This window comes from Leucoraja erinacea, chromosome 1, assembly GCF_028641065.1.
Source record: "Leucoraja erinacea ecotype New England chromosome 1, Leri_hhj_1, whole genome shotgun sequence".
NCBI classification, from domain to species: domain Eukaryota; kingdom Metazoa; phylum Chordata; class Chondrichthyes; order Rajiformes; family Rajidae; genus Leucoraja; species Leucoraja erinaceus.
Genome location: NC_073377.1, coordinates 2991246 through 3017666, shown reverse-complemented (window position 1 = coordinate 3017666; position 26421 = coordinate 2991246). Strand labels below are relative to the sequence as shown.

Here is a 26421-nt window from a genome sequence, read left to right as displayed (position 1 = left end):
TTTATCGTAAGGCTATATGGTGATCACATTTCACAGTGCCAAATAAATATATCTTGTATCTTGTAACATCTATGGAGCGAAAGAATAGGTGACATTTCGGGTCGCGACCCTTCATCAGTCTGAAGAAGGGTCTAGACCAGAAACGTCACCTGTTCCTTCGCTCCATAGATGCTGCCTCACCCGCTGAGTTTCTCCAGCATTTTTGTCTATAATCGATTTTTTCTAGCATCTACAGTTCTTTCTTAAACAATTGTTTCAGGTTTGTGCCTTGCTTCAGAGCTAGTAAAGATAGAGATAAAATGTGGTGTAGGCGGATACATCACATGGATAGGTCTGTGGTAAGTAGAGGAGAGATTAAAGGCCAAGATTGTTTTGTTTGCGAGAGGCGAAAGGGGACTTTCTTATTTCAGCTGTCAGTTAGGAGAAAGCTGAAATGGAAGGATGAATGAGAACAGGCAAAAAGAGGGAAAAATGCTCGGTATTACTGTAAAACCTTTAACAGTCTGAGAAAATGTATACAAATAGTAGAGATCTTCAGCAGGTCAGGCAGCATCCTTGAAGAGAGAAAATAGTCGAGGGAGAACAATAGAGATAAATTACCTTTCATCAAAACTAAATGAATTGAATTGAATCAATTTTATTAGCCAAGTATATATGCATACAATGAATTTGCCTTGGTGCTTTGCTCACAAGTAACAACACGATATACAGGTGACAGTTAAAAATAAAACATTAATTTAAACATGTGAATGAAATAAAATGCCAGAGCAAAAGCAGGCTACAGGCTTTTGGTCATTGAGTAGAGCTACTGCTCGTGGGGAAACAAAGCTGTTTTTACGTCTAGCTGTGTCAGCTTTGACAGTCTGAAATCGCCTTCCAGAAGGAAGTGCTTCAAAGGGTTTGTGGCCAGGGTGAGAGGGGTCAGAGATTATCTTACCCGCTCGCTTCCTGGCCCTTGCAGTGTATAGTTCATCAATGGGGGGGACGGTTGCAGCCAACAACCTTCTCGGCTGATCGAACGCACTGCGGCCTCCAGATGTCGTGGTTGGTGGCTGAGCCAGACCAGACCATGATAGTGAAGGTGAGGACAGACTCTACGATGGCAGTATAAAACTGGACCATCATTGCCTGTGGCAGATTGTGCTTCCTCAGCTGCCGCAGGAAATACATCCTCTGCTGGGCTTTTTTGACTGGAGTCGATGGTGGACCCCCATTTAAGGTTCCCGGAGATGATGGTTCCAAGGAACTTAAATTACTCCACAGATGTGAATGTGGTGTTGTTGATGGTGAGTGGGGAGAGGGGAGGGGAACTCTCCTAAAATCTACAATCAATTCCACTGTCTTAAGAGCAGGTTGGTGCGAAGGCACCAGGACGCCAGCTGTGTCACTTCCTGTCTGTAGGCAGATTCTTCCCCATCCTGGATCAGTCCAATCAGGGTTATGTCATCTACAAACTTGAGAAGCTTGACAGAGGAGTCTGTGGAGGTGCAGTCGTCGGTGCAGAGAGAGTAGAGGAGAGGGGAGAGTTCGCAACCTTGCGGTGCTCCTATGCTAAGGTCAGCCGGTCTAAGATGCGCTTTCCCAGCCTCACATGCTGCTTCCTGTCTGTCAGGAAGTTGGGAAAAAAACTCGAGAAATAATGCATCAGAACAAGGGGTCACAGTTTAAGGATAAGGGGGAAATCTTTTAGGACCGAGATGAGGAAAACTTTTTTCACACGGAGAGTGGTGAATCTCTGGAATTCTCTGCCGCAGAAGGTAGATGAGGCCAGTTCATTGGCTATATTTAAGAGGGAGTTAGATGTGCCCCTTGTGACTAAAGGGATCAGGGGGTATGGAGAGAAGGCAGGAACAGGGTACTGAGTTGGATGATCAGCCATGATCATATTGAATGGCGGTGCAGGCTCGAAGGGCCGAATGGCCTACTCCTGCACCTATGTTTATCAGATTTTCAGTTGAGGCGATTTTTGACATCATGCCGTAAATCTCTATCGGAATATGTAAAAATCTCACCGTTAACGCACCGTGTTTTTGAGGAGATATGAATCACAGACGAACATCATACACACAAATACATACACATCCAAGATCAGTTGTATAAGTATAAAGATACACACACACACACACACACATATACACACACATATATATATATATACACACACACATATACACACACATACACCCACACATATACACACACACACACACACAATATACACACACACACACACACAATATACACACACACACATAATATACACACACACATGCATACATACTCAAAAAACAAACAATAACAGTGTAATAATAATAATATTCTGTTGTAGTTCAGAACGTATGAGGTTGTAGTGTTTAATAGCCTGATGGCTGTTCGGAAGAAGCTGTTCCTGAACCTGGACGTTACTGTTTTCAAGCCCCTGTACTTTCTTCCCGATTGCAGTGGTGAGATGAGTGTTGTGGCCAGGTCGGTGTGGGTCTATGATGATGCTGGCTGCCTTTTTGAGGCAGCGACTCCGATAAATCCCTTCGATGGTGGGGAGGTCAGAGCCGATGATGGACTGGGCAGTGTTCACAACTTTTTGCAGTCTTTTCTGCCCCTGGATGTTCAAGTTGCCAAATCAGGCCACGATGCAACCAGTCAGTATGCTCTCTGCTGTGCACCTATAGAAGTTCACGAGAATCCTCTTTGACATACCGAATCTCCATAATCTTGGGATTATGGGAAATGACACAGAAGCATTGGTGTAAGGGAAACTGTGATCATAGGAAAAGGAAGACACTTTGAAGAACACATTGGTTTGGAGGAGCTCAGTGTATCAGGCAGCAACTGCGGATGGAACGGCGAGGTGACATTTTAGATCGGCCCATTCTTTGGACAAGTAACTAAACGGGGCCGTCTTCAGTCCGAGGCAGGATCCCGATCCAAAATGCCTCCTGTCCATTCCCTCCACAGACCTCCGCTACCTGACCTGCAGAATTCCTCCAGCACTTTGTGTTTTACCCAAGATTCCAGCTTATGCAGTTCCCTCTTTCTCTTTGAAAAACAGTTGTGAGAGGTGTCAGAACAGATAGGATAGAATCTGAGAAACTAGGAAATGTGAAGCAGTGAGAGTTAAGCCCCTGTCCCACGTTCCCGAGTTACTCACAAACTCTCCCGAGTTTTCCTCTTGATTCGAACTCGGGGAATTACGGTTATAGCCAGTTGTAGGTACTCGGGGCTTTTCTTTTTACTCATAGACATTTTTCAACATTTTGAAAAAACGTCCCAGCTTACCCGATGCCCCAAGTTCCTACGGCTAGCATTACGAGCTGCTACGAAATATCTTGATCAAGATCAAGATATCAAGATACATTTATTTGTCACATGTACCAATTAGTACAGTGAAATGTGTGGTCACCCTACAGCCATATGAATAATAATAATAATAGAAAATTAATAATAAATAAATAATACAGAACACGATAGTCTTTAACACAGACATCCCCACACAGCGGGATCAAAGTTTCCCACTGTGAGGGAATGCTCCAAAATTCAATCATCCTCCTCCGTTGTCCTCCCGTGGTTGTGGGGCCTCCCGAATCCCCGCTGTAGCCGCTACGTGCGGCTCGATGTTCAGGCCCTCTTGCTGGGGTAATGGAAGACCGACGTCGGGACTGGAGGACATCCTCTGCGGCTTGGACATCCGAATCGGCCACCTCCTACCGGAGTCCACGGCTCCAGAAGTCCACAGGCCACGCTGGGCGGAGATTCAACGCTGGCGGCCCTTGGCAAAGGGCCCCAGGACTCCACGATGTTGAAGGCAGCGCCGCCCGCGTTGCAGCAGGCCCAACACTCTGGAGTTTCAACGGCGATCCCAGGTAAGGCATCGCCCGCTCTGCGGTGAATCTAGCGCTGCGCTGCCGCTGCCGGAGCTCTGGTCCAGTCCCCGGCAGGAAAGGCCGCTCCAATCCAGATGGCAGGCGAGGACGCAACTCGGAGAATAGTCGCGTCCTCGCCATGAAGTGACTGGGAAACGGTTTCCCTCTTACCCTACCCCCCTCCCCCACATAGAAAAGCTAAAGTAACTAAAGAAACATACTTTTAATACTAACTATAAATTAAAAAATTATAGATAAACAAACAAACTGTAGGTAGAGGCTGCTTTCAATGCGGCGCTGAAGGCACTCCTACAGCATCCTACCTCCTACGAGCTCGCTATCGACATTCCCCGAGATCGAATCAAGGGGAAAACTCGGGAGAGTTTGTGAGTAACTTGGGAGAGTGGGACAGGGGCTTTATGCTGCTCCATGACAAGCTCAGCACATACAAGAGTACAGCACAGGAATGGGTCCTTCTGCCCACAATGTCTGCGCTTAACATGTACGAAGACCAACTCTTATCTGTCTGCACATCATCCATGTCTCTCCTTTGCATAGCCGTATGCCTATCCAAAGTCTCTTAAATCCCACCATTGTATCTGCCTTACCTATCATCCTTGGCAGTATGTTCCAGGCACTCACCACACTCTCTATGTATAAAACAAAACTTCTGCACATCTCCTTGAAACTTTTCTCCTCTCACCTTAAAGCTATGTGCTCTAGTATTTGATTTTCCATCCTGGGAAATTCCCACATTCTTCACTACTTTCCTCCCAACAAGCTTATAAATTAGGATCCTGTTCTGATGGAGAGTCTCTGATGCAAATCATTAACTCTGTTTCTCTTCCCAAAGATACTGCCTGACCTGCCAAGAATTTCTAGCAGTTTTTGTTTTTATTTTAGATTTTCGGCACCTGTGATGTTTTAAAATATATTTTTTTTACGCTCTTCATTTGGCTCTGTCAATTAGGCCCCACCTTCCAAAAGTCCTCTATTCCAGGGAAAGCCTGGTGAGCCTTTTCTCGAGGGCAGTGATTTCCCAGTCTTGGCAACATCCTCATAAATCTCTCTTGCACCTTCTGTAGTGCAGTCACTTCTTTCCGATAACCTAGAACTGCAGACAGTACCCAGAGCGTATCCTTACAAGATTTTATTTTTGCAGCTGTTTTGCTTTTGGAGATGGCAGAGATAGAGGGACAGATTTCCTCTATGAATCATTTTGTAGCTAATGGGAACTGAGGAATGTGGACTGTGAAATCTGTTCCCCCCCCACCCCCACGAGAATGTTTGTGTATCCTGTTCTTCTGCAGTTGCAGCTTGACTGCCCTCCGGCATTCTGCGAGATCTTTAAAATTTTGCAAGGGGAATTACTGTTTGAAAGCAACGCCACTTGGAAGCATTAAGAATGCCTACAGTCTGGTGTGAGTCATACTAGCAGATGAGCTGGTGAGGTAATGGTCTTTAGAGAGGGTGATAGATGATGTCACCTCCTTTCACACTGCACCTTCAGCACTGCCACCTGCAGAGCGAGCCGAGCTCTTGATTTACCGAGGGTTTGTTATTGATAAATTCCCAGCGCTGATCCCCTTAACTGGAGCTTTTCAATAAAATGCCAGATTGTGTTATTGTAAAATATTTAGCTGCGGTCAGCCTTCTGTTCCGAGCCCAATAGATGGGATTGATGCAGTGTGGGTTCATCTATTCACTACCCCCTGATGTAATTTGCTGAAGTCATTCTGCACACAACCCTATAGAGTAATTATTTTAGAAGAGGGAAGAAGAGGAAGGCAACTTTTATTTCTTATTAAAGTATATATTGAATATTACATCATATTCTGTTGAATCTAATAATGCTGCACCTTGCTTCATGTCTAATAATTCAACATTTTTCTGACTTTGGTCAGCATCTCTGCATTGCCATCTTTATTTAGAACATTCAACTCTTCACATAAAGTTTTTATCAACAGGCTTACAACAGTGCCTTTCTATATTTCTACTAACATCAATCAATTTGACCTTGGAGGAAGACATTTAAATAATTTCTTGTTATGTCACAACAAGGTATTTAACTACAAGCTGTGAGGACAACAAACCCACTTCCGTTAAATCCTGAACGATTGCTGCTTTTAATTGAAGATCTTGTTCTTAATATTGGGAGTCTGGGACATAAAATGAAAGAAAGACACAAAAAGCTGGATAACTCAGCGGGTCAGACAGCATCTCTGGAGAAAAGGAATAGGTGATGTTTCAGGTCGCGATCCTTCAGATGGGTCAAGAAGGGTCTCTACCCAAAATGTCTCTTAATTCTTTTCTCCAGAGATGCTGTCTGACCTGCTGAGTTACTCCAGCTTTTTATGTCTCTCCTCGGTGTAAACCAGCATCTGCACTTCGTTCTTACACATAAAATTGAAGTATAGAGTTCAAATTTTAGGACTTCTGTTAATAATCGTTGTTGCAACCATCAGGAAACACTGACTGTTTAATGTTGGACAATTAATGTTTCTGCCCTGGAGAGTTTAAATACAAGTCAGGATCCACAACCAACATGAATTGGTTTTCCCTTAAGTGTGTTGTAGTTCTTGCAGATAGCAAAATCTTTACTTGGAAGATGCATACTTCTCTCTGTTGATCTTGTTACATCATCAAAAGCCAATAAAAAGCTCATTTACTGGTGTTGTTTTTAGTAATTTCCTTCTTTGTTTATCTATCCACAGTGTTTTGTGTTTTCTCACAGTTATAACTAATTATTTCTTAATTGATTCTATTGGGAGTCCATTAACGCTAATTATTTTGCAGTTGAGAATTTTGTAATTACTCTCTTTTATTGGTTTATAGATCCACCATAGAAAACGTAGTTAGGTTGCATCACAGCTTAGTTTGAAAGCACCTCTACCCAAGACTGCAAGAAATTGCCACGAGTTGTAGATGTAGCTCAGTCCATCTCACAGACCAGACATTTTACCATTGACCCTATCTGCACAGCCTTGAGAAAGCAGCCAACATAATCAAAGACTTGTCTGCTCCCATCTGACAAAAACTTGAAAGTGCGCGCCATCAGACTCTGGAACAGCTCCTTCCCCTCTGTTATCAGGCTTCCGAACAGTCCTTCCATAAGCTAGAGTACTGTTCAATTCACCTGTACTCCATTATGGTCATTGGATTTTGTCTATGGAACTGATACGCTACAATGCTGAGACCACAATCTGTATGAATTGGCAACATCGATAAACATCAGTACAGGAGCTCCTGAAGGCGGTAAGCTCAGCCCCCTCACTATGTGATAATGAGTGTATAGGAGGACGCAACAGACAATAGGTGCAAGAGTAGGCCATTTGGCACTTCGAGCCAGCACCGCCATTCAATGTGATCGTGGCTAATCATCCTCAATCAATGCACCGTTCCTGCCTTCTCCCCATATCCTCTGACTCCACTATCTTTAAGAGCCCTATCTTAGCTCTCTCTTGAAAGTATCCAGAGAATTGTCCTCCACAGCTCTCTGAGGCAGAAAATTCCACAGACTCACAACTCTCTGTGTGAAAAAGTGTTTCCTCATCTCTGTTCTAAATGGCTTGCCCCTTATTCTTAAACTGTTCCCCTGGTTCTGGACTCCACCAAAATCAGGAACATGTTTCCTGCCTCTAGCGTGTCCAAACCCTTAATAATCTTATATGTTTCAATAAGATCGCCTATCATCCTTCTAAACTCCAGAGTATACAAACCCAGCCACTACATTCTCTCAGCATATGACAGTCCTGCCATTCCCGGGAATTAACCTTGTAAACCTACGCTGCACTCCCTCAATAGCAAGAATGACCTTCCTCACATTAGGGGACCAAAACTGCACACAATACTCCAGGTGTGATTTCAGTAGGGCCCGATACAACTGCAGATGGACCTCTTTGCTCCTATACTCAACTCCTCTTGTTATGAAGGCCAACATGCCTTTCGCTTTCTTGCTAACATGCCAAACGCAGTTTCTATTCTGTCTTCAAATTCGCTGTGGATGGAATACAGATGATGATGGGTCAGAGATTCGGTATGTCAACGAACACCCTCTTGAACTTCTACAGGTGTACTGTTGAGAGCATACCTGGTCATATGAATGCAAATAAATTGCATATCAAATAAGGCTTTTCACTGTATTTCAGTAATAATAAACTTACTTTCTGAATTTCCTTAGCTTACAATTTGAATTTTAAACATTCTAGCAATTTGTTTCCATGTCATTTTATTGTGCATCTTTCTTGACCTCGTAGTCAGTGAAGACTTTTATGAAATTTGGTTTCCGTGGAAAGAAATTCAGGAAGGTCTTTCAAACAGAAATGAAATATTTTACTAAATAATCTATTTCAGTTTTGTTGATTTTCGATGTGTGTATATTGCCCCGAACACCAGGGAGAACTCCCCTGATACTTACAGGTTGTTTTCTTTTGCATCCACTTGATAGAGCACACGGGATCTCCCTTAATATCCTCCACACTGATGGCATCGAGATTGACAGTGCTTTATTCATGCAGTCATTTCAAGGCTCTTAAACCCAAGCTTCTGTAATTATTGCTTACATTTCAGCACTGCCTCCACAATTTGAATATTTCTGACAGTATTTTTTCATTTGCATTCATTACTATCTCAGCACCATTTATGAAGAATGTATATGCATATTTTATTTTATCCTTTGTGTGAACAGTATTTTATATTTCCATGCAATCTTCAATTTTTTGTTTTTTTGTTTTTTTTGTCCATTTAGACACTTTGGCAAACTGTTTCTTGATTTTTGAGATATCTTGAATACTGCTATACCTGTCACGGCATTACCAGCAGTTTGACTGTTATCTGCGAATTATAAAATTGGCCGCTAAGGCCCAGGAAAAGGAAGGACTGTATCATGTTGGTTTAAGTGCAACTTCATGCTATGTGTCTTGCTGATGCTGAACATCACCTGGAATGTATTGAGGTTATTGGTAACTTGGAAGATGTTCCATAGACAGGGAGGGCATAAAAATGTTTTATTCCTGGTTTCTATCAGTTTATGATGGGAATCTGGTGTTCCCAAAGTGTTGCTAAAACCACTTTGAACTGATTTCCAGTTGAGTGGTAGCACTAACCTGACTAATCATTGATGTAACCCACAGCCCCTCCCTGTTCGTTTATACAACTGCCTTCTACTACAGTCTTAAGTATCAATAGGTTTGAAGTTTATTAATTGGTTTCTTGCTTGGTTTGAAGTGTACTTTCAATGATTGTATAGCCTTTTAAAGATGGAGTGATTGGTGGTATAATGGTACTTTTACTGGTTTACAAACCTATCAAAATGGTAAAACCATTTCCCGGTGCCTGTTGTTATCAGGCCTCAATCAACGGGATCTCCAGTGTCCATTCACTTAAATTTGATCAAAGTGCCTGAACGGGGAGAAAATCAAAAAGCAGACTTAAATTTTAAATTTTATATCTTGGAGTACTAAATAAAATTATGTTTAAATACTTACAGCTCAGAACAAGGCTTCTCAGCCCATACTCGGCTCAGCCCATGCTATCTCTATAGACATCTGTCCACTTCCTCTCACTGCCCTTTCACAATTTTCTCCACAATATTATTGATCCAGTCTCCCCTTGAAAGCCACACTGGAACCTGCCTCCACTACACCTGTGGGCAATGTATTCCAGATTCCAACCACACAAACAGTCATTCCTGACTTTCTGACTCTTTCACTCAATGCCCCAACCTATGAAGGCGGGATAGAAACATAGAAACATAGAAATTAGGTGCAGGAGTAGGCCATTCGGCCCTTCGAGCCTGCACCGCCATTCAATATGATCATGGCTGATCATCCAACTCAGTATCCCGTACCTGCCTTCTCTCCATACCCCCTGATCCCCTTAGCCACAAGGGCCACATCTAACTCCCTCTTAAATATAGCCAATGAACTGGCCTCAACTACCCTCTGTGGCAGAGAGTTCCAGAGATTCACCACTCTCTGTGTGAATCTCCCTATACATCAATGATGTACAGTCTTGCCATAAACTGTATACTTTCCCCTTGCATTCGACTTTCCAAAGTGGAAAAATGCCAACATGTAGAATATAGTGTTGCAGCATTATAGCATTACAGAGAAAGTACAGATTAAAAACTAAAAAGTGCAAGAGCCACAATGAGTTTGGTTGGACATTGGGGTTATAACCCTTAAGGCCCTGTCCCACTTGGGCGTCATTTGCACATCATGCAGATGGCGCACGAAGATTTTGTACATCCCAATATCCTGGGGTGCCACACGCGACTGCGTGTCACTGCTTACGTCACCACGCACCATGCGCGCATCACGACGAGTAAATGATGACGTCCAAGTGGGACAGGCCCTTTACCTTATGAATTGACCATTAAGTGGGCTGTTTGCAGCAGGGAAGAAGCTTTCCCTGAATCTGGTGGATCATGCTTTCAAGCTTTTGTATCTTCATGCCAACGAGACAGGGGGAGAATAGGGAATAACTGGGGTAAGTAGTCCTTGATTATGCTGGCTACTTTCCCTGAAATGCAGATGGTTAATGTAGATCATAATTGAAAGGCCGAATGGCCTAATTCTACTATCAAGTCTAATCTGCCATGCAATCTTGGCTGATCTATCTCTCTCTCCTAACCCCATTCTCCTGCCTTCTCCCCAAAACCTCTGACACCTGTACTAATCAAGAATCCATCTCTGCCTTATATCCACTGACTTTGCCTCCACAGCCTTCATGGCAAAGAATTCCACAGATTCACCACTAAGAAATTTCTCCTCATCTCCTTCCTAAAATAATGTTCTTTAATTCTGAGACTTTAACCTCTAGTCTTAGACTCTCCCACTAGTGGAAACATCCTCTCTATCCAAGCCTTTCACTATTCTGTACGTTTCAATGAGGTCCTCCCTCGTTCTTCTAAACTCCAGCGAGTACAGGCCCAGTGCTGTTAAACGCTCATCATATGTTAACCCACCATTCCTGGGATCATTCTTGTAAAACTCCTCTGGACCCTCACCAGAGCCAGCACATCCTCAGATATCGTGGCAAAAGTAGTAGAATTAGTTGATGAGGGGGAGTCTGGTCTGTGTGATGGACTGGTCTACATCCACACCTCTGCTATTTCGTATGGTCTTGTGGAATGAATAAGTTTATTGGCCAAGTATATTCACATACAAGCAATTTGCCTTGGTGCTCTGCTCGCAAGTAACAACACGACATACAGTAACATTTAAGAATGACACATAAAACATTAAACATTAATAATAAGACATTACAGTTTAAACATGTGAATGAAATAAAATACCAGAGCAAAATGAGGCGACAGACTTTTGGTTATTGAGTAGAGCTACTACTCGTAGAAAGGTAGACAAAAATGCTGGAGAAACTCAGTGGGTGAGGCAGCATCTATGGAGCGAAGGAGTAGGTGAAGTTTCGGGTCGAGACCCTTCTTCAGATTTACCCTCCAACTTGTGGGGGGAAAAGCTGTTTTTATGTCTGGCTGAGCCAAACCAGACCAAGATGGAGAAGTTGAGGCAGTGGTATTGCTAAACGAAGACCACAAGAAATTGCATTGAGTTGTGGATGTAGTTCAGTCCATCACTATAATACCACCGTGTCATTTATAAAACTTGGTCAAACCTCCCTCACAGTGGTTCAATAGTTCTTTATTATCACATATACCACGGTATAGTGATTTCCTGTTGTTACCTGCAGAACCAAAATGGCGGCGGCGCGGGCACATCGCGACGCCCCGTGTCTCCCAAGAATGGGAAAAATAGCGACAATTCCCCTACCTGCTTCAAGGCTGCTCACACGGAGCAGTCTTGTATCCATTTCGTACAGCCGACAGGAACTTCTGGACTTCGGTTCCTGCGGCTGCAACAACTTTCTGGGCGATCTCCGCCTCGTTCCTGAGCTCGTCAGAGTAATGGAGCACCGGAGCAGCGGGGCTGGAGAACGCCACTCAAGCCGCGGGGCTGGAGAACGCCAGCAGAGCCGCGGGGCTGGAGAACGTCAGCGGAGCCGCGGGGCTGGAGAACGCCACCGGAGCCACGGAGGCGCGGAGCAACGGAGCAGCAGAACACCAGCGCGCACCAAGCCAGCTCGGCCGACCGGAAGCACCAACAGACGGCGACGCGTACGAAAGCACCGCTGGGGACGCAGAGGTGGGTTAAAGGCCAGGTTAGAGCTAGCCCCACACAGGCTAGCGATTCCTAGCCTTTTCCTCGCTACCGGAGCTTAACCACTTCTATGGCCGCTTCGACAGGGACAATCTAGAGACCGCCATCAAGGCTGTGCTCCCTGCTGATCACCCACCCCTCACACTCACCCCCTACGACGTGTACGTGGCACTGAGTAGGACTAATGCATGTAAGGCTGCTGGCCCTGACGGCATCCCCGGGCGCGTACTCGGGGCCTGTGCTGCGCAGCTGACGTAATTCTTTGTGAACCTTCCCTACACCCTTGAGACCTGTTCTATAAAGCAACAAATGGAATTGAATATATTGCTCCAGTTGAGGTAAATCCTGAACTTTACAAAGGATTTGCAGAAATTCCCTGCTTTTAAGCTGAATGACTCCATTGATTTAAGTAGTTGAAATATATTTTGTTAGAATTTGTAATATTTTGAAATATTATGGAATTATAAATTTGAATTGTGATGGAATTATGATCTTAGGACCAGGGTTTGCCAGGCAAGTATTACACAAAACAAGATTTTCAGGTATTTCAAAGTATGTCTACTTTGTAAAAGGTTTAAGTTCCTGTCAATCCAGGTTTTTCTCTTGATTCCAAGAACGGAACTCACTATCAAAACATGGAGGGGACGGGGGACACAATATTTTGGCGGCCGCATGCGCACACACACACGCCCGCACGCGGCTTCTGAGGCTCAATCCAGCGCTAAATGCACCTCAACTGCCTGTCCCACCGGGTTAACTAACAGCCCTGTCTGGACCGATGGGATACCAGCGCCGCTTCTCCGCGCTGGCCATATTTCCCGCAAGCCCATGCAGGTTAACCTGGCGGGGATGTCGCCCACCTCTCAAAACATGGGGGGGACGTGTCCCCTCTGGTCCCCCCCCCCCCCCCCCCCCCCCCCCCCCCCGGGTTTTCTGCCCCTGCTTGATTCTGTTGGGTAAACTTACAAAATTCTTGAGGGGTTGGACAAAACTTACAAAATTCTTAAGGGGTTGGACAGGCTAGATGCAGGAAGATTGTTCCCGATGTTAGGGAAGTCCAGGACAAGGGGTCACAGCTTAAGGATAAAGGGGAAATCCTTTAAAACCGAGATGAGAAGAACTTTTTTCACGCAGAGAGTGGTGAATCTCTGGAACTCTCTGCCACAGAGGGTAGTTGAGGCCACTTCATTGGCTATATTTAAGAGGGAGTTAGATGTGGCCCTTGTGGCTAAGGGGATCAGGGGGTATGGAGAGAAGGCAGGTACGGGATACTGAGTTGGATGATCAGCCATGATCATATTAAATGGCGGTGCAGGCTCGAAGGGCCGAATGGCCTACTCCTGCACCTAATTTCTATGTTTCTATGTTTCTATGAAATCAGCAGAAGCAACTTTGGGACTTCTACATAAAGCCTCCCAAGTCCAGAAATTCCAAGAAGCTTCTAGTTCATGGTGTTGCCTTGAGTGTTTTGAGTTTGTGGAGTTGCCTTGGTCTAGCAGAGTTGAGGTTGAGTTATGGAGTTATTTCATCCTGTTCAGGTACAGCATAAAATGGATATTATCTTCGAGTTTTAACTGGGACTGCTGAGGACAATGTAACCCCCTACACTATAAATGTGTGTTTGTGTACAGCCCATAGCATAATGTGGCATAATGACAGTGACTGCTACTTTCATGCAGGTCTTTGGGAACAAAGTGATAATTCCGTCGCTGGATGGGCACCTTTTCCAATGGGATCGAGACAGAGAAAGCATGGAGGCGGTTCCTTTCACGGTGGAGTCTCTCCTGGAATCTTCTTACCGACTTGGCGACGATGTAGTCTTGGTTGGAGGGAAGTCCCAGACAACCTACGGGCTGGATGCCGACACTGGAAAGGTAACTGAGAAACCTGGACGGGGACATGGATCAGAAAGGTTTCGAGGAATGTGGGCAAACGGGACTAGCTTAGATGAGGCATCGTGAGGGCGGTCACGGTGGCGCAGCAGTAGAGTTGCTGCCTTACAGTGCTTGCAATGCCAGAGACCCGAGTACATGCTGTATCTCCAAACTAATTGAACCACAACTCATCTGTTTTGGATGCGAATCTGATATTTCTTTGGGTGCCAGTGAACATTGATTGTTTTAGGCGATCAAGGTTGTGGCAATTAATATTTCTCATCTGCACTTTAAGTATAACCAATAATCTACACTTTATGTGATAGAGAAGAGAATGGAAGCCACTTTAAAATAGTCAAGTCAAGTGCAGAAAGAAATGTAGAGGAGGAAAGAACAAATTAATTAAGAATGAAGTTTGAACAAGAGATGAATTTCAGAGAATGTCGAGAATAATCTACATGCTACAGGACTAGATTTCCCAATTTGGCAGAGAGATTGATTGAGTTTTGCATCAGCAATCACAACACCATTCATACGATGTGGCTGCGCTATTAATAAGGAGTTTCTGCTGTAAGTTTAACTTGCAAATCCAGCGTTTTTGCAATTAATGGGACGCTGAGAGGAAAATGCTGGAGCAGCAGTAATCGACCAGCAAGTCTTGGAAATCTGCAGCTTGATGTATTTCACGCATTTTCATGTTAATAATGATGTGTGTTGTTGACGAGATGTCACTTTGCCAGCGTCGTACATCTGAAGCCTGCACATCTTCTCACATTGGAGAAGGGTGCCCTTCACTGTAGTCCTGGCAAGGCACAGTGGCTGACGTTTTTTGCAACTTGTCTTGCCACTGCAATACTTTCTTCATGGTGTCTACGTGAAGCCCACAGTGGGGACTCAGTTGTCTGATGGTGCTTGTGATATTGGATGCTACGAGTTGCTGGTTCTCTGCACCGTTGCCGTCTAACTGCTTGAGTGCTTTTACTGACAGGGAATCTCCTCTGCTTTACCTCCTGCACCCGCTCCCACCCACCCAACCCTATCCAGATGCAGTACGTCTGCTCCATGGGGGGATGCAGCCGCTGGGATGAGGATGTGACGGACCAGGAATCTGATCTGCTGCTGCTGCAGCGCACGCAGAAGACGGTGAGAGCTGTGGGACCTCGATCTGGTGCCGAGAAGTGAGTTTAATTCATGTCTGTTCTTAAAGGAACCCGATTAAAGCCAGGGTTGGAGAAGGCGGAGATACCTTAAGGAATAAATTGGGGCTTTTTGGAGAAGAAGATTGCGCATTAGTACAGTATGATGATTGAATTCTCCAATTTATAGTTAACCTCTAACTAACCCCCTTCCCTGTATCCCATCTGTATTCACATCTATATCTCTACTCCATACCCTCTCCTCCCTAGTGTTACTTTCCTCCCTCTGGATTCGCAATCCAATCTTCAAATCTGTTCTTATCTCTGGTCTCTCTGTAATTCTTATCTCTGTAGTTTTGCAATGTTAACGCCACCGTGTAGCTCTTGCAGGTGTCCTCAAAGAGTAAGGCAATTTGGCCAGTTGGTATTGATAATGGTTTGTTGTTATCACGTGCACCTACATATAATGGACAAACTTTGTATGCGTGCTATCTAGTGAATTCATATGTACGCGAGTACAATCAAACCGCACACACACAACAGGTAGTGCAAAGAGAAAAATACCAGAATGCAGAATATAAGGTTGTAGTTTCATGGCGCTACAGCTTCGGAGAAAGTGCAGATTTTAAAAATGTGCCGGTGCCTCAATAAGATGATATCCCTATCTCAATAATATCTCTCCTTTATTCTTTTGCTTTCTACCTCTGTTTCTTTTCTCTTCATTTTCTTTCTTTTTTCACTTTCTGATATCACACACTTCTCTATTTCTTTTCTATTCTTTTTCTGTCTCTAAGAAGAAGCTGTACATGCCAATATATACTAGGTACCTATGGTACCATATTATTGTACTTCTAATTTTTAAAACAATGTTAAAAAAAATGGGGAGGGAGATGGGGACTACAGCCATAGCTCGTGAGAGGATTGTTCAGTACTCTGGTAGCCACGGGGATGGAGCTCTTTCTGAATCTGATGGTATGGACTTTTAAGTTTGCGTTTCTTCTGCCAGATGGTTGATCAAACTCCACGGTTCATGAGATGATCTCTCAGCTCTGGATTAGCACTGATTTCGCAGCACTGGATTAAGAACAATAATCTGGCTGCTGTAAAATATCAGGGCTATAACAGGGGCCAACTGCCCCCAAGTGTGGCAGTGTCTTAGCTCTAAAACTCTCTGTACACGTGGTCTGAACTCTTCCTGTCTTTGCACCCATCAATAGTGTGCTTGCTGATTTATCTTGGCTTCCTGTATGATAGTGCTTATTAAATTATTCCCTTGCTGTTAAATCCCTTCAGTGCCTGCCCATTCCCCTTCTTCGTAATCTCTTATGATCCTTCAAGATCTGCATTCCTCCATTTTGGGACAGTTGGGAACCTACATGTTGCTAATTAAAGCTCAACCACACCAGACAATAACTTTTCCTAATAACTATAGTTTATCTATCACAATTGGTGCAATTATTGTTAGTGGGGTGGCACAGCTGTAGAGTTGCTCCCTTACAGTGATAGAGACCCGGGTTCGATCCTGACTACAGGTGCTGTCTGTGCAACGTTTGTACATTCTCCCTGTGACCACATGGGTTTCTCCAGGCGCTCTAGTTTCCTCACACACTCCAAGAACATGCAGGTTTGTAGGTTAGTTAGCTTTGGTAAAGAATGCAAATTATTCCTAGTGTGTAGGATAGTGTAGGCAGCGTACGGGGTGATCGCTGGTTTGCACAGACTCGGTGGGCCGAAGGGTTGTTTTCTCGCTGTAAACTTAAAAATGAAACTAACCTCAAAGATGCATTATATTGCTTGAAGCAAAACTAATTCACCTCTTTGCTACACCACTGTTACAAAGTTTCAAGCTTTAATTAACATTTTAGTTACCTGACTTATGTAGTTACTCAACTCTTAAATTTATTTTTACAAGTTCCAAAATCCCACCTATTTGCTGTAGGTAACATCTACTCCAGCTGAGCTGCAATCCAGGGTCTTCTTTAAGTATTTGACGCCTTACTTCTGCAATGTTTGTCCTACAGACTTGTTGCTCCCAATCATCCAGTTTTTTTACATCACATACCTCATAGGCTTTGATTTTGATAGACAATTGTCTGACTATAATTCCGTTACTTTCCTTGTATGTACCTGTTTCTTTAATTTCTCCAAATTCTACTTACATAGAAACATAGAAATTAGGTGCAGGAGTAGGCCATTCGGCCCTTCGAGCCTGCACCGCCATTCAATATGATCATGGCTGATCATCCAACTCAGTATCCCGTACCTGCCTTCTCTCCATCCCCTCTGATCCCCTTAGCCACAAGGGCCACATCTAACTCCCTCTTAAATATAGCCAATGAACTGGCCTCGACTACCCTCTGTGGCCAGTTCCAGAGATTCACCACTCTCTGTGTGAAAAAAGTTCTTCTCATCTCGGTTTTAAAGGATTTCCCCCTTATCCTTAAGCTGTGACCCCTTGTCCTGGACTTCCCCAACATCGGGAGCAATCTTCCTGCATCTAGCCTGTCCAACCCCTTAAGAATGTTGTAAGTTTCTATAAGATCCCCTCTCAATCTCCTAAATCCTAGAGAGTATAAACCAAGTCTATCCAGTCTTTCTTCATAAGACAGCCCTGACATCCCAGGAATCCGTCTGGTGAACCTTCTCTGCACTCCCTCTATGGCAATAATGTCCTTACTCAGATTTGGAGACCAAAACTGTACGCAATACTCCAGGTGTGGTCTCACCAAGACCCTGTACAACTACAGTAGAACCTCCCTGCTCCTATACTCCAATCCTTTTGCTATGAAAGCTAACATACCATTCGCTTTCTTCACTGCCTGCTGCACCTGCATGCCTACTTTCAATGACTGGTATACCATGACACCCAGGTCTCGCTGCATCTCCCCTTTTCCTAGTCGGCCACCATTTAGATAAAATGGCTTTTATGATAATACTTGGCTTTTATGATCACTTTAACCACATGCTCTTATGATTATCAGCCTGATTGTCTCCACTTCATAAGGTCTTTTCCCAGATATGTTTTATTGATAATGGGTAGTTCACAAGGTTTGTAAAACTGTCTCAGCCACTTTCTTACATTGATAGTAGTCAGGTGTATAAATGTCTGGTGTATTCAGGTAGTCAGGTGTATAAATTATCTGAATGGTGGCCGATTAGGAAAAGGGGAGATGCAGCGAGACCTGTGTGTCATGGTACACCAGTCATTGAAAGTAGGCATGCAGGTGCAGCAGGCAGTGAAGAAAGCGAATGGTATGTTAGCTTTCATAGCAAAAGGATTGGAGTATAGGAGCAGGGAGGTACTACTGCAGTTGCACAGTGTCTTGGTGAGACCACACCTGGAGTATTGCATACAGTTTCGGTCTCCTAATCTTAGGAAAGACATTCTTGCCATAGAGGGAGTACAGAGAAGGTTCGCCAGACTGATTCCTGGGATGTCAGGACTTTCATATGAAGAAAGACTGGATAGACTTGGTTTGTACTCGCTAGAATTTAGAAGATTGAGGGGGGATCTTATAGAAACTTACAAAATTCTTAAGGGGTTGGACAGGCTAGATGCAGGAAGATTGTTCCCGATGTTGGGGGAAGTCCAGAACAAGGGGTCACAGTTTAAGGATAAGGGGGAAATCTTTCAGGACCGAGATGAGCAAAACATTTTTCACACAGAGAGCGGTGAATCTCCTGAATTCTCTGCCACGGAAGGTAGTTGAGGCCAGTTCATTGGCTATATTTAAGAAGGAGTTAGATGTGGCCCTTGTGGCTAAAGGGATCAGGGGGTATGGAGAGAAGGCAGGTACAGGATACTGAGTTGGATGATCAGCCATGATCATATTGAATGGCGGTGCAGGTTCGAATGGCTGAATGGCCTACTCCTGCACCTATTTTCTATGTTTCTATGTCAATCTGCAATTTGTCTCAGCAATACCTTCTTACTGAAACTGATCAAATGACTGTTTGACCATTCGCAGTGCCTTACTTCATATTTCAACATACACTCAACGTGAATAATTCAGCTATGTGTTTAGTTTAGAGAGCTTTCTCTCTGTCTCTCTCCGTCTCTCTCCGTCTCTCTCCGTCTCTCTCCGTCTCTCTCCGTCTCTCTCCGTCTCTCTCTCTCTGTCTCCCTTTCTCCGTCTCTCTCCATCTCTCCGTCTCTCTCTGTCTCTCTCCCCTCCTCTCCCCCTCCCCCCCCTCCCCTTAAGGTCCCTCCTTTCCCCATTCCCTCCCTCCCTCCCTTTCTGCCTCCTTAAATTCCATTGCCATTAACATTTACTGGTGAGCAAACCTTTTATTTGACTCCTGCGGTTTGTATTTAGTTTACTTAAGCCTCTTGGGACATTTTACTGTGCTTTAAAGCTGGATGTTTTAGCTTGTGTGGAGAATCTAATATTTGTTTGCTCTTTGTAAGGTGGAACTTCAGTGTTGGACACTGTGACCTAAGGTTTGTCCGCGATGCCACATCGAGCATCAACTACATTGAGAGTGAGAGCAGTGCCAACCACTGGAAGGGTCGATCGAAGGTCCTCTCAGAAATGGAACAGGACGGCAGCACTAAAGACAGGGTGATAAAGGTCTCTGTTTCAGACTGGAAGGTGATGTCCTTCAGTAACAAACATGATGGACAGCTGGAATGGGAACACCAGGTGATGATTTAAAAAAATTAAAAAACAACTGGATGCTGGAAATCTGAAAAAAATAAAATGCCAGAAACATTCAGCAAGTTGGGTAGAATTAGTGGAAAGGGAGCAGAGGTAAAATGTCAGGTTCAAAGCCCTTTGTCAGAACAGGGACGAAATTGGTACTCAGTTTATGTATATGCGAAGGTGCGTGTATGTAAAATTAGTCACTTTATAAGTTCTGTGTGCTATGACATCTGTATCAGCTTGCTTTCATTGGTTGAGGTAATGAGTGCGAGTCCAGAAGTCTTGTTGCAGCGTTACAGCACATGGTTAGGGTGCATTTGGAGTATTGTGTACAGTACGGGAAGAATGTGGAGGTTTTGGAGAGGGTTCAGAGGAGGTTTACCAGAATGCTTCCTTGACTTACTTACTTACTGCCTATTATGCCTCCTGGCATGTAGGCAGCAACGAATGTCCTCCACTCAGTAGTGTTGATTCTTTCAGTTGCTGTTTCCGTAAATATTTGTTTTACGAGACAGGGCTGTTAGCCCTGTGCTCAACCTCCAACCTGGAGGACCAGTGGATCGTTCTTCGTCTTGCCTCTACCCTTCAACCTGTCCAGCACGGGTGAACCTAACAGTAGCAATGTTACAAAATTTTGAGATTTAAAAAATCAAGTCTGCAATTTATCCCATCAGATAAAGCATAACGATAAGTTTAATTTGACACCTAATTCACTTTCATATCTCAAGTAATAAAAAAGTTATGGCCATTTTCATACTCGGAAATTAGCATCTTGTTCCCTATTGATTTTCTATGGACATAACAAAAAAGCTGTGATCGAGGACAGTCAAAAGCCCATAACCTTCTTAAAAATTAAGAGAACTGAATGAAATTTTCAGTTATCATAGATTGAACCATTCTGAAACAAATATAAAATAATCTTACTTGGAGGACCTGAAATTAAAGTGTATAATTAGTTAGTTACCCAATTGTAGCTAATTTCAAACTTCAATTACTAGATCTAAACATCTATCAATTTCTTAATAAATGATTAACATTTTTAAATAGCCTAAGTGTCCAAATAATATTCACAAATAATTCACAATAAAACATGATTTTTAAATCTCATTTACATCAATTTATAGGCCAAATGGAAGGAATTTAGTGTTTAATTGCTGTAAATTAAAGTAAATTTAAATCGGCTTTCTAGTGGGTTCCTGTGAACGCGCTGGTTTAGAACGTTCACATTACGCTGGATTTGTGCTCTCAAATGCCCAGAAAAATACTGCGGGATATAAAGAGCCCAAAATGAACTATTCGCTATAGAAAACTTTATATACAGGGTTCTTAAGAAGCCCCTTTTAATGTAAAAATAAGGTACATACCTTTAATTGTTTGCTTTATAAAACCCTGGGGCTGCGAGAGGTTGTGGGTTGAGAGAGTGATTTTTAAACTACTATAACTATTATACAAGGCCATAAAAACTAATAATACCTTTTGCGACGGGGCCTTCCAGTGATTTTCCGTTAATGATTTACTAGGCTGAACATTTTCGATTGCAACAGCCTAGTAAAAATCGCGTTTTAAACCCGCCCCCTCTAAACAGCGCCAGAATCGCGCACACGGGGTGGGGCAGATACTCAGACACGATTCAGGTAGGTTTTGTAACATACCTACTAACAGGAGACGAATCTCCTGCTGGCATAGCTCTGGGGTCACTGAGACACACAAGCTCCCCGACCACGACAAGGTTGCAATCCAACGGGGAGCAGAATGCTTCCTTGATTAGAGGGTATTTGCTGCTAGTGGAGGTTAGTCAAACTTGGATAGTTTGCTCTGGAGCATCGGAGACTAAGGGGTGTCCTGATGGACATGTATAATTTTATGAGAGGCACAGTAGGGTAGACGATCAGAACCTTTGTCCCAGGATGGAAATAAAAAAAAAATAATTTTCCAATTAGATAAGATTTAAAGGGGGGGGTGGGGGCAACTTTTTTTTTTTTTTTTGTGCACAAATAGTGGTGGGTGACTGAAACATGCTATCAGATGTAAGGGTGAAAGTAGATACACCAGTGACATTTAAGAGGCTTTTAGATGGGTACATGGAAATGCAGGGAATAGAGGGATATGGATCACATGTAGGCAGAGGAGATTAGTTTAACCTGGCATTATGTTTGGCTCAGACACTGGGCCGATGGGCCTGATCCTGTGCTGCACTCTTCTATGTTCAGTGTGTTGATTGTGACGTGCCCTTGCCCAATCTGCTTTGGCAGTTCTGTACTCCAGTAGCGTCGGCCTGGTTGGTAGAAGATGGAGAAGTGACCCCAGTCAGCCTCTTCGATGATGCCAGCTACTCCGCCAACGATGACAAAGATGATGAGGAAGATCTCGTGGAGGCAGCAAGAGGAGCAGCTGAGTCGGCAGAATCCAGCGTCTATCTGGGTAAGAGTGGAAAAGCCAGTTGGTAAACTCATCCACGGATCCGGTGCCATTCCTTTAAATTAAGCGGCCTGGCTTCCTGATTTACGCAAGTTACTATTGTGAGCACAAGGAAGCAAGAGCAAGAGAAGGTGCTGGGGGAACGCAATGGGTTAGGCAGAATCTGGGGAGGGAAATGGACAGACAATCTTTTGGGTGGGGACCTTTCTTCAGACTGTTGGATTGTGTGTGTATGGGGTGGGAGGGGATCTTGTGAAGAAAGCTGTAAAAGAGAGCGTTTAGTTTAGAGAAACAGTGTGGAAACAGGCCTTTCAGCCCATCGAGTCTGCACCGACTAGCACTATCCACATTAGGGAGAATTTACCTGCCTGTTACCAAAGCCAATTAACCTGCAAACCTGTACATCTTTGGAGTGTGGGAGGAAAATGGAGCACCCAGAGAAAACCCACACGGTCACAGGGAAAACGTACAAACTCTGTACATACAGCGCTCGTGGTCAGGATCGAAGCCGGGTCTCTGGCGCTGTGAGGCAGCAACTCTACCGCTGTGTCACCGTGCTACAGAGGTAGAGATGGGGCAAAGCCTGGCAAGTGATCGGTGGATACAGTTGAGGGTCAGGAGGTGGTTATCAGATCGGTGGAAATGGCTAGAGGCAAAAAAAAAAAGACAATTGGGTGTCAGGAGTGTAGGGGGTGGGGGAGCAAGTCACGAGGATGCTTGTTGGTTTGGGGTAATTCCCCACATGGTGAGTTCCAGTCCATTGGGTGGATTTTTTGAAAGGAGGCACTGTGCTACATAACTAACCTTTGGAAGTAAGTGGCTACTGAAGTGCTCTGAGAAAGTCCAATGAATTGTTCCATCTGGACCACTGGGAGGCAAAAGTTCCACAAGAGAGGCTTGCTAATTAAACCAATGCTCTCTGTCGATATTCTTTCATCCACAAAACCTAATAGCAAATTAGTGCACAGCATAATAGTCTCAAATACCAATGAAACGATAGCCTGTGAATAAGTAGGTGGCAAACATGACCAGAGCACTCCCGAGTGGTCGTTTAGTTTATTGTCACGTGTACGAAGGTACGGTGAAAAGCTTTTGTTGCGTGCGAACTGCTCAGTGGAAAGCCAACACATGATTACAATCGAGCCATCCACGTGTACAGGTACATGATAAAGGGAATAACATGAATAACCTTTAGTGCAAGATAAAGTCCAGTAAAGCACGATCAAAGATAGTCCGAGGGTCTCCAATGAGGTAGATAGTAGCTCTGGATTGCTCTCTTGTTGTTGGTAGGCTGATTCAGTTGCTTGATAACAGCTGGATGGGAAGAAACTGTCCCTGAATGGCATAGAGGTTTTTACATCTCTATACCATTTGCCCGAGGGGAGAAGAAGAAGTGGCCAGGGTGCGACTCGTCCTTAATTATGCTGATGGCCTTGCCGAGGCAGCGCGAGGTGTGAACTAAGTCCATGGAAGGGATGTTGGTTTGTGTGATGGTCTGGGCTGTGTCCACAATTCTCTGCAATTTCTTGCAATCTTGGATCAAACTGTTCCCAAACCATGTGTGGTGCATCCTGATAAAATGATGAAATGCTTTCTATGGCACCTCTGTAGAAGTTGGTGAAAGTTGTTGGGGACATGCCTAACTTCCTAAGCCTTCTAAAGAAGTAGAATATGAGTGTTCCAGAACACATTGTTGGTGATGTTTACGTCGAGGATTCATGTTTTAAAAGTGCAGGGAGGATATTCACAGTCTGGATTTGTCAGAGGAAGAAATGTAATGCAATAACCATAATGTAATCCATAACCCCTGTTCCCCATGATAGAATTGAAAGATCAAACCTGATACATTTCCGATGTCTTCAATTTATGATTTATTTATCCCAAGCACAGAATCTGATGCATATGAGACCACTGTCGTTCAGCAGTACAGTCTGAATAGTTCAGTTCCATTACATTTAAGCCTGTTGCTGACACTGTCAACCTTTCACTCTCATTTCCAGGTATGTACAAGGGACAGCTGTACATGCAGGCATCTGTTAGATTATCGGACAAGTTCCCATTGATGGTGCCGGCTGTTGGGGAACATGAGACGGACATCATCTCCTTGCCTAACATCAGATGGAAGCCTCTAATTCGTAAGTTGATCCAGTACTAACGCAGTATTTAAAATCCTTTTGCGTGCAATGTATTGAAATTTGTTTTTCTGAAAATAATATCACCATCATAATGATTTGAGATAAGGTCATAAGTAGTTATGTGGCCCTTGTGGCTAAAGGTATCAGGGGGTATTGAGAGAAGGCAGGTACAGGATACTGAGTTGGATGATCAGCCATGATCATATTGAATGGCGGTGCAGGCTCGAAGGGCCGAATGGCCTACTCCTGCACCTATTTTCTATGTTTCTAAGTAATAGGAGCAGAATTAGGCTATACGAACCATCAAGTCTACTCCGCCATTCAATCATGGCTGACCTATCTCTCCCTCCGAACTGCATTCTCCTGCTTCCTCCCCATAACCCATGACATAATTGCAGGTAGCCATTGTACTTGTTATGCCGAGTTTAAATATTGATGGTATACAATTGCAGCACAAAAGCAGGCTATTTGCCCCAGCTGGTCTATTCTAGTAAAGAAGGTTTAAGCCAGGGACCTTGGAATCAAGTTATTCTGTAAAGTGTAAGGACAGATTTTTAAAGTGTGTGTGTGTGTCCTCTCCAATTTGTGACACTTGACTGGAAAAAGCAGCAGAGGATCTTCATACACATCCCCACCAGAATCCTCCACTGGCTTAAATTTCCACTCATTCATCAAACTCTAAGACCCTCCGTCCTTTCACCTTCCCACATTTCCCTTGAATGCACAGCCTTTGCTCGCCTTCCAGCTCTCAACCCTTCCTTTCCTTAAGTAAACTTTTCTGTTCATAGGTTATTCCTCTTTTGAAGGAATTTGAAGCCACTTCTGACAGCACTGGTCTATTGGTGCAATTATCACATTGTCCAGCAGGTGGCAGTATTGTGCCGTTCTGCTCCAGATAAAGGCTTCAATGCCTTTCTGAACCTTGGACATTCAACCCCAGCAGCTTTTGAAATGTCATTGAAAGTTCACAGCCAGCTCTCAAACCGTGATCTACTAACCTGTTTCAGTTCTGTATCAGTGAGAACAGAACTCTCTTGCTCTTCTTTGAAATGGTCTCCTCTGGCCTCCAGCATGCGGTTGAGATGGCAGACTGAGCCTCCATTAAAATCATCCCAAAATATGGCGATCTGACAGTCGTTCATAACTTCTTAAGACCCATGAGGCAGAGTTAGGCCATTTGGCCCATCAAGTCTGCTCTGCCATTTGATCGTGGCTAATTTGTTTTTCTCTCTCAACCCCGTACTCCTGGCTTCCCCCCCCCCTCAACATTTGACTCCCTGACTAATCAAGTACCTATTAATCTCCACTGTAAAAATACCCAGTGACTTGGCCTTCACTGCAGTCCGTGGCAATGAATTCCACAGATTCACCGACCTGTGGCTAAAGAAACTCCACCACGGCTCCATTCTAAAGGTGCATCCTATTTGATGTTCTGCCCTCTGATCCTAGACTCTCCTACCACTGGAAACATCCTCTCCACATCCACTGTATTCAGGCCCTTCATTATTCAGTAGGTTTCAATGGGAATCCCCCTCATCCTTCTAAACACCAGCAAGTGCAGGCATCAAACGTTCCTCATACATTAACCCAATAATCCCCAGGATTATTCTTGTAAACCTCCTCTGGGCCCTCTCCAATGCCAGTGCATACTTCCCCAAATGTAGGGCCTCAAACAGCTTACAATGTGGTCTGACCAGCTCCGTATAAAGCCACAGCATTACATCTTTGCTTCTACATTCTCGTCCTCTCGAAGTAATTGTGAATATTACATTTGCTTTCCTGGCATGGATTCGACAAATTACCCTTTTGGAAACCCTGCACCAGTACTCCCAAGTCCTTTTGCACCTCCGATTTCTGAATCCTCTCTCCATGTAGAAAGTCCTGTAATGGCAATGGAGTGGTTGCCTGGATTATACTCTCAAACATCCTGATTGGTCTTGAATGCACAACCTCTTAATGAGCCACTGTGGATGAGGAGTGCAAATACACAACTGCAAAATATTGAAAACTGTTTTTCTTTTGTGTATAAAGATTCACCTGCTAGAACGCCAGCTTTGGTCCGCTCTGATGAACATGATAAATGTCTCAGCAATGACATACACTCACACGAGGAATACAGTATCGGAGCCCTGTCTCTATTGCAATATCCGTACGGTAAGTGTTATAATCATTTCTCAGAGT

At 44.0% G+C, this 26421-nt stretch overlaps 1 protein-coding gene across 1 annotated transcript in view; it reads left to right on the top strand.

Moving 5' to 3' along the window:
* Nucleotides 1-26421, top strand: part of eif2ak3 (eukaryotic translation initiation factor 2-alpha kinase 3) — a 92276-nt gene that overhangs the window by 32771 nt on the left and 33084 nt on the right. Inside the window, 6 exon segments of the mRNA XM_055644369.1 lie at nt 13714-13908; nt 14953-15086; nt 19453-19687; nt 21940-22108; nt 24106-24240; nt 26272-26394. Coding sequence (XP_055500344.1) covers nt 13714-13908; nt 14953-15086; nt 19453-19687; nt 21940-22108; nt 24106-24240; nt 26272-26394 — 991 coding nt within the window.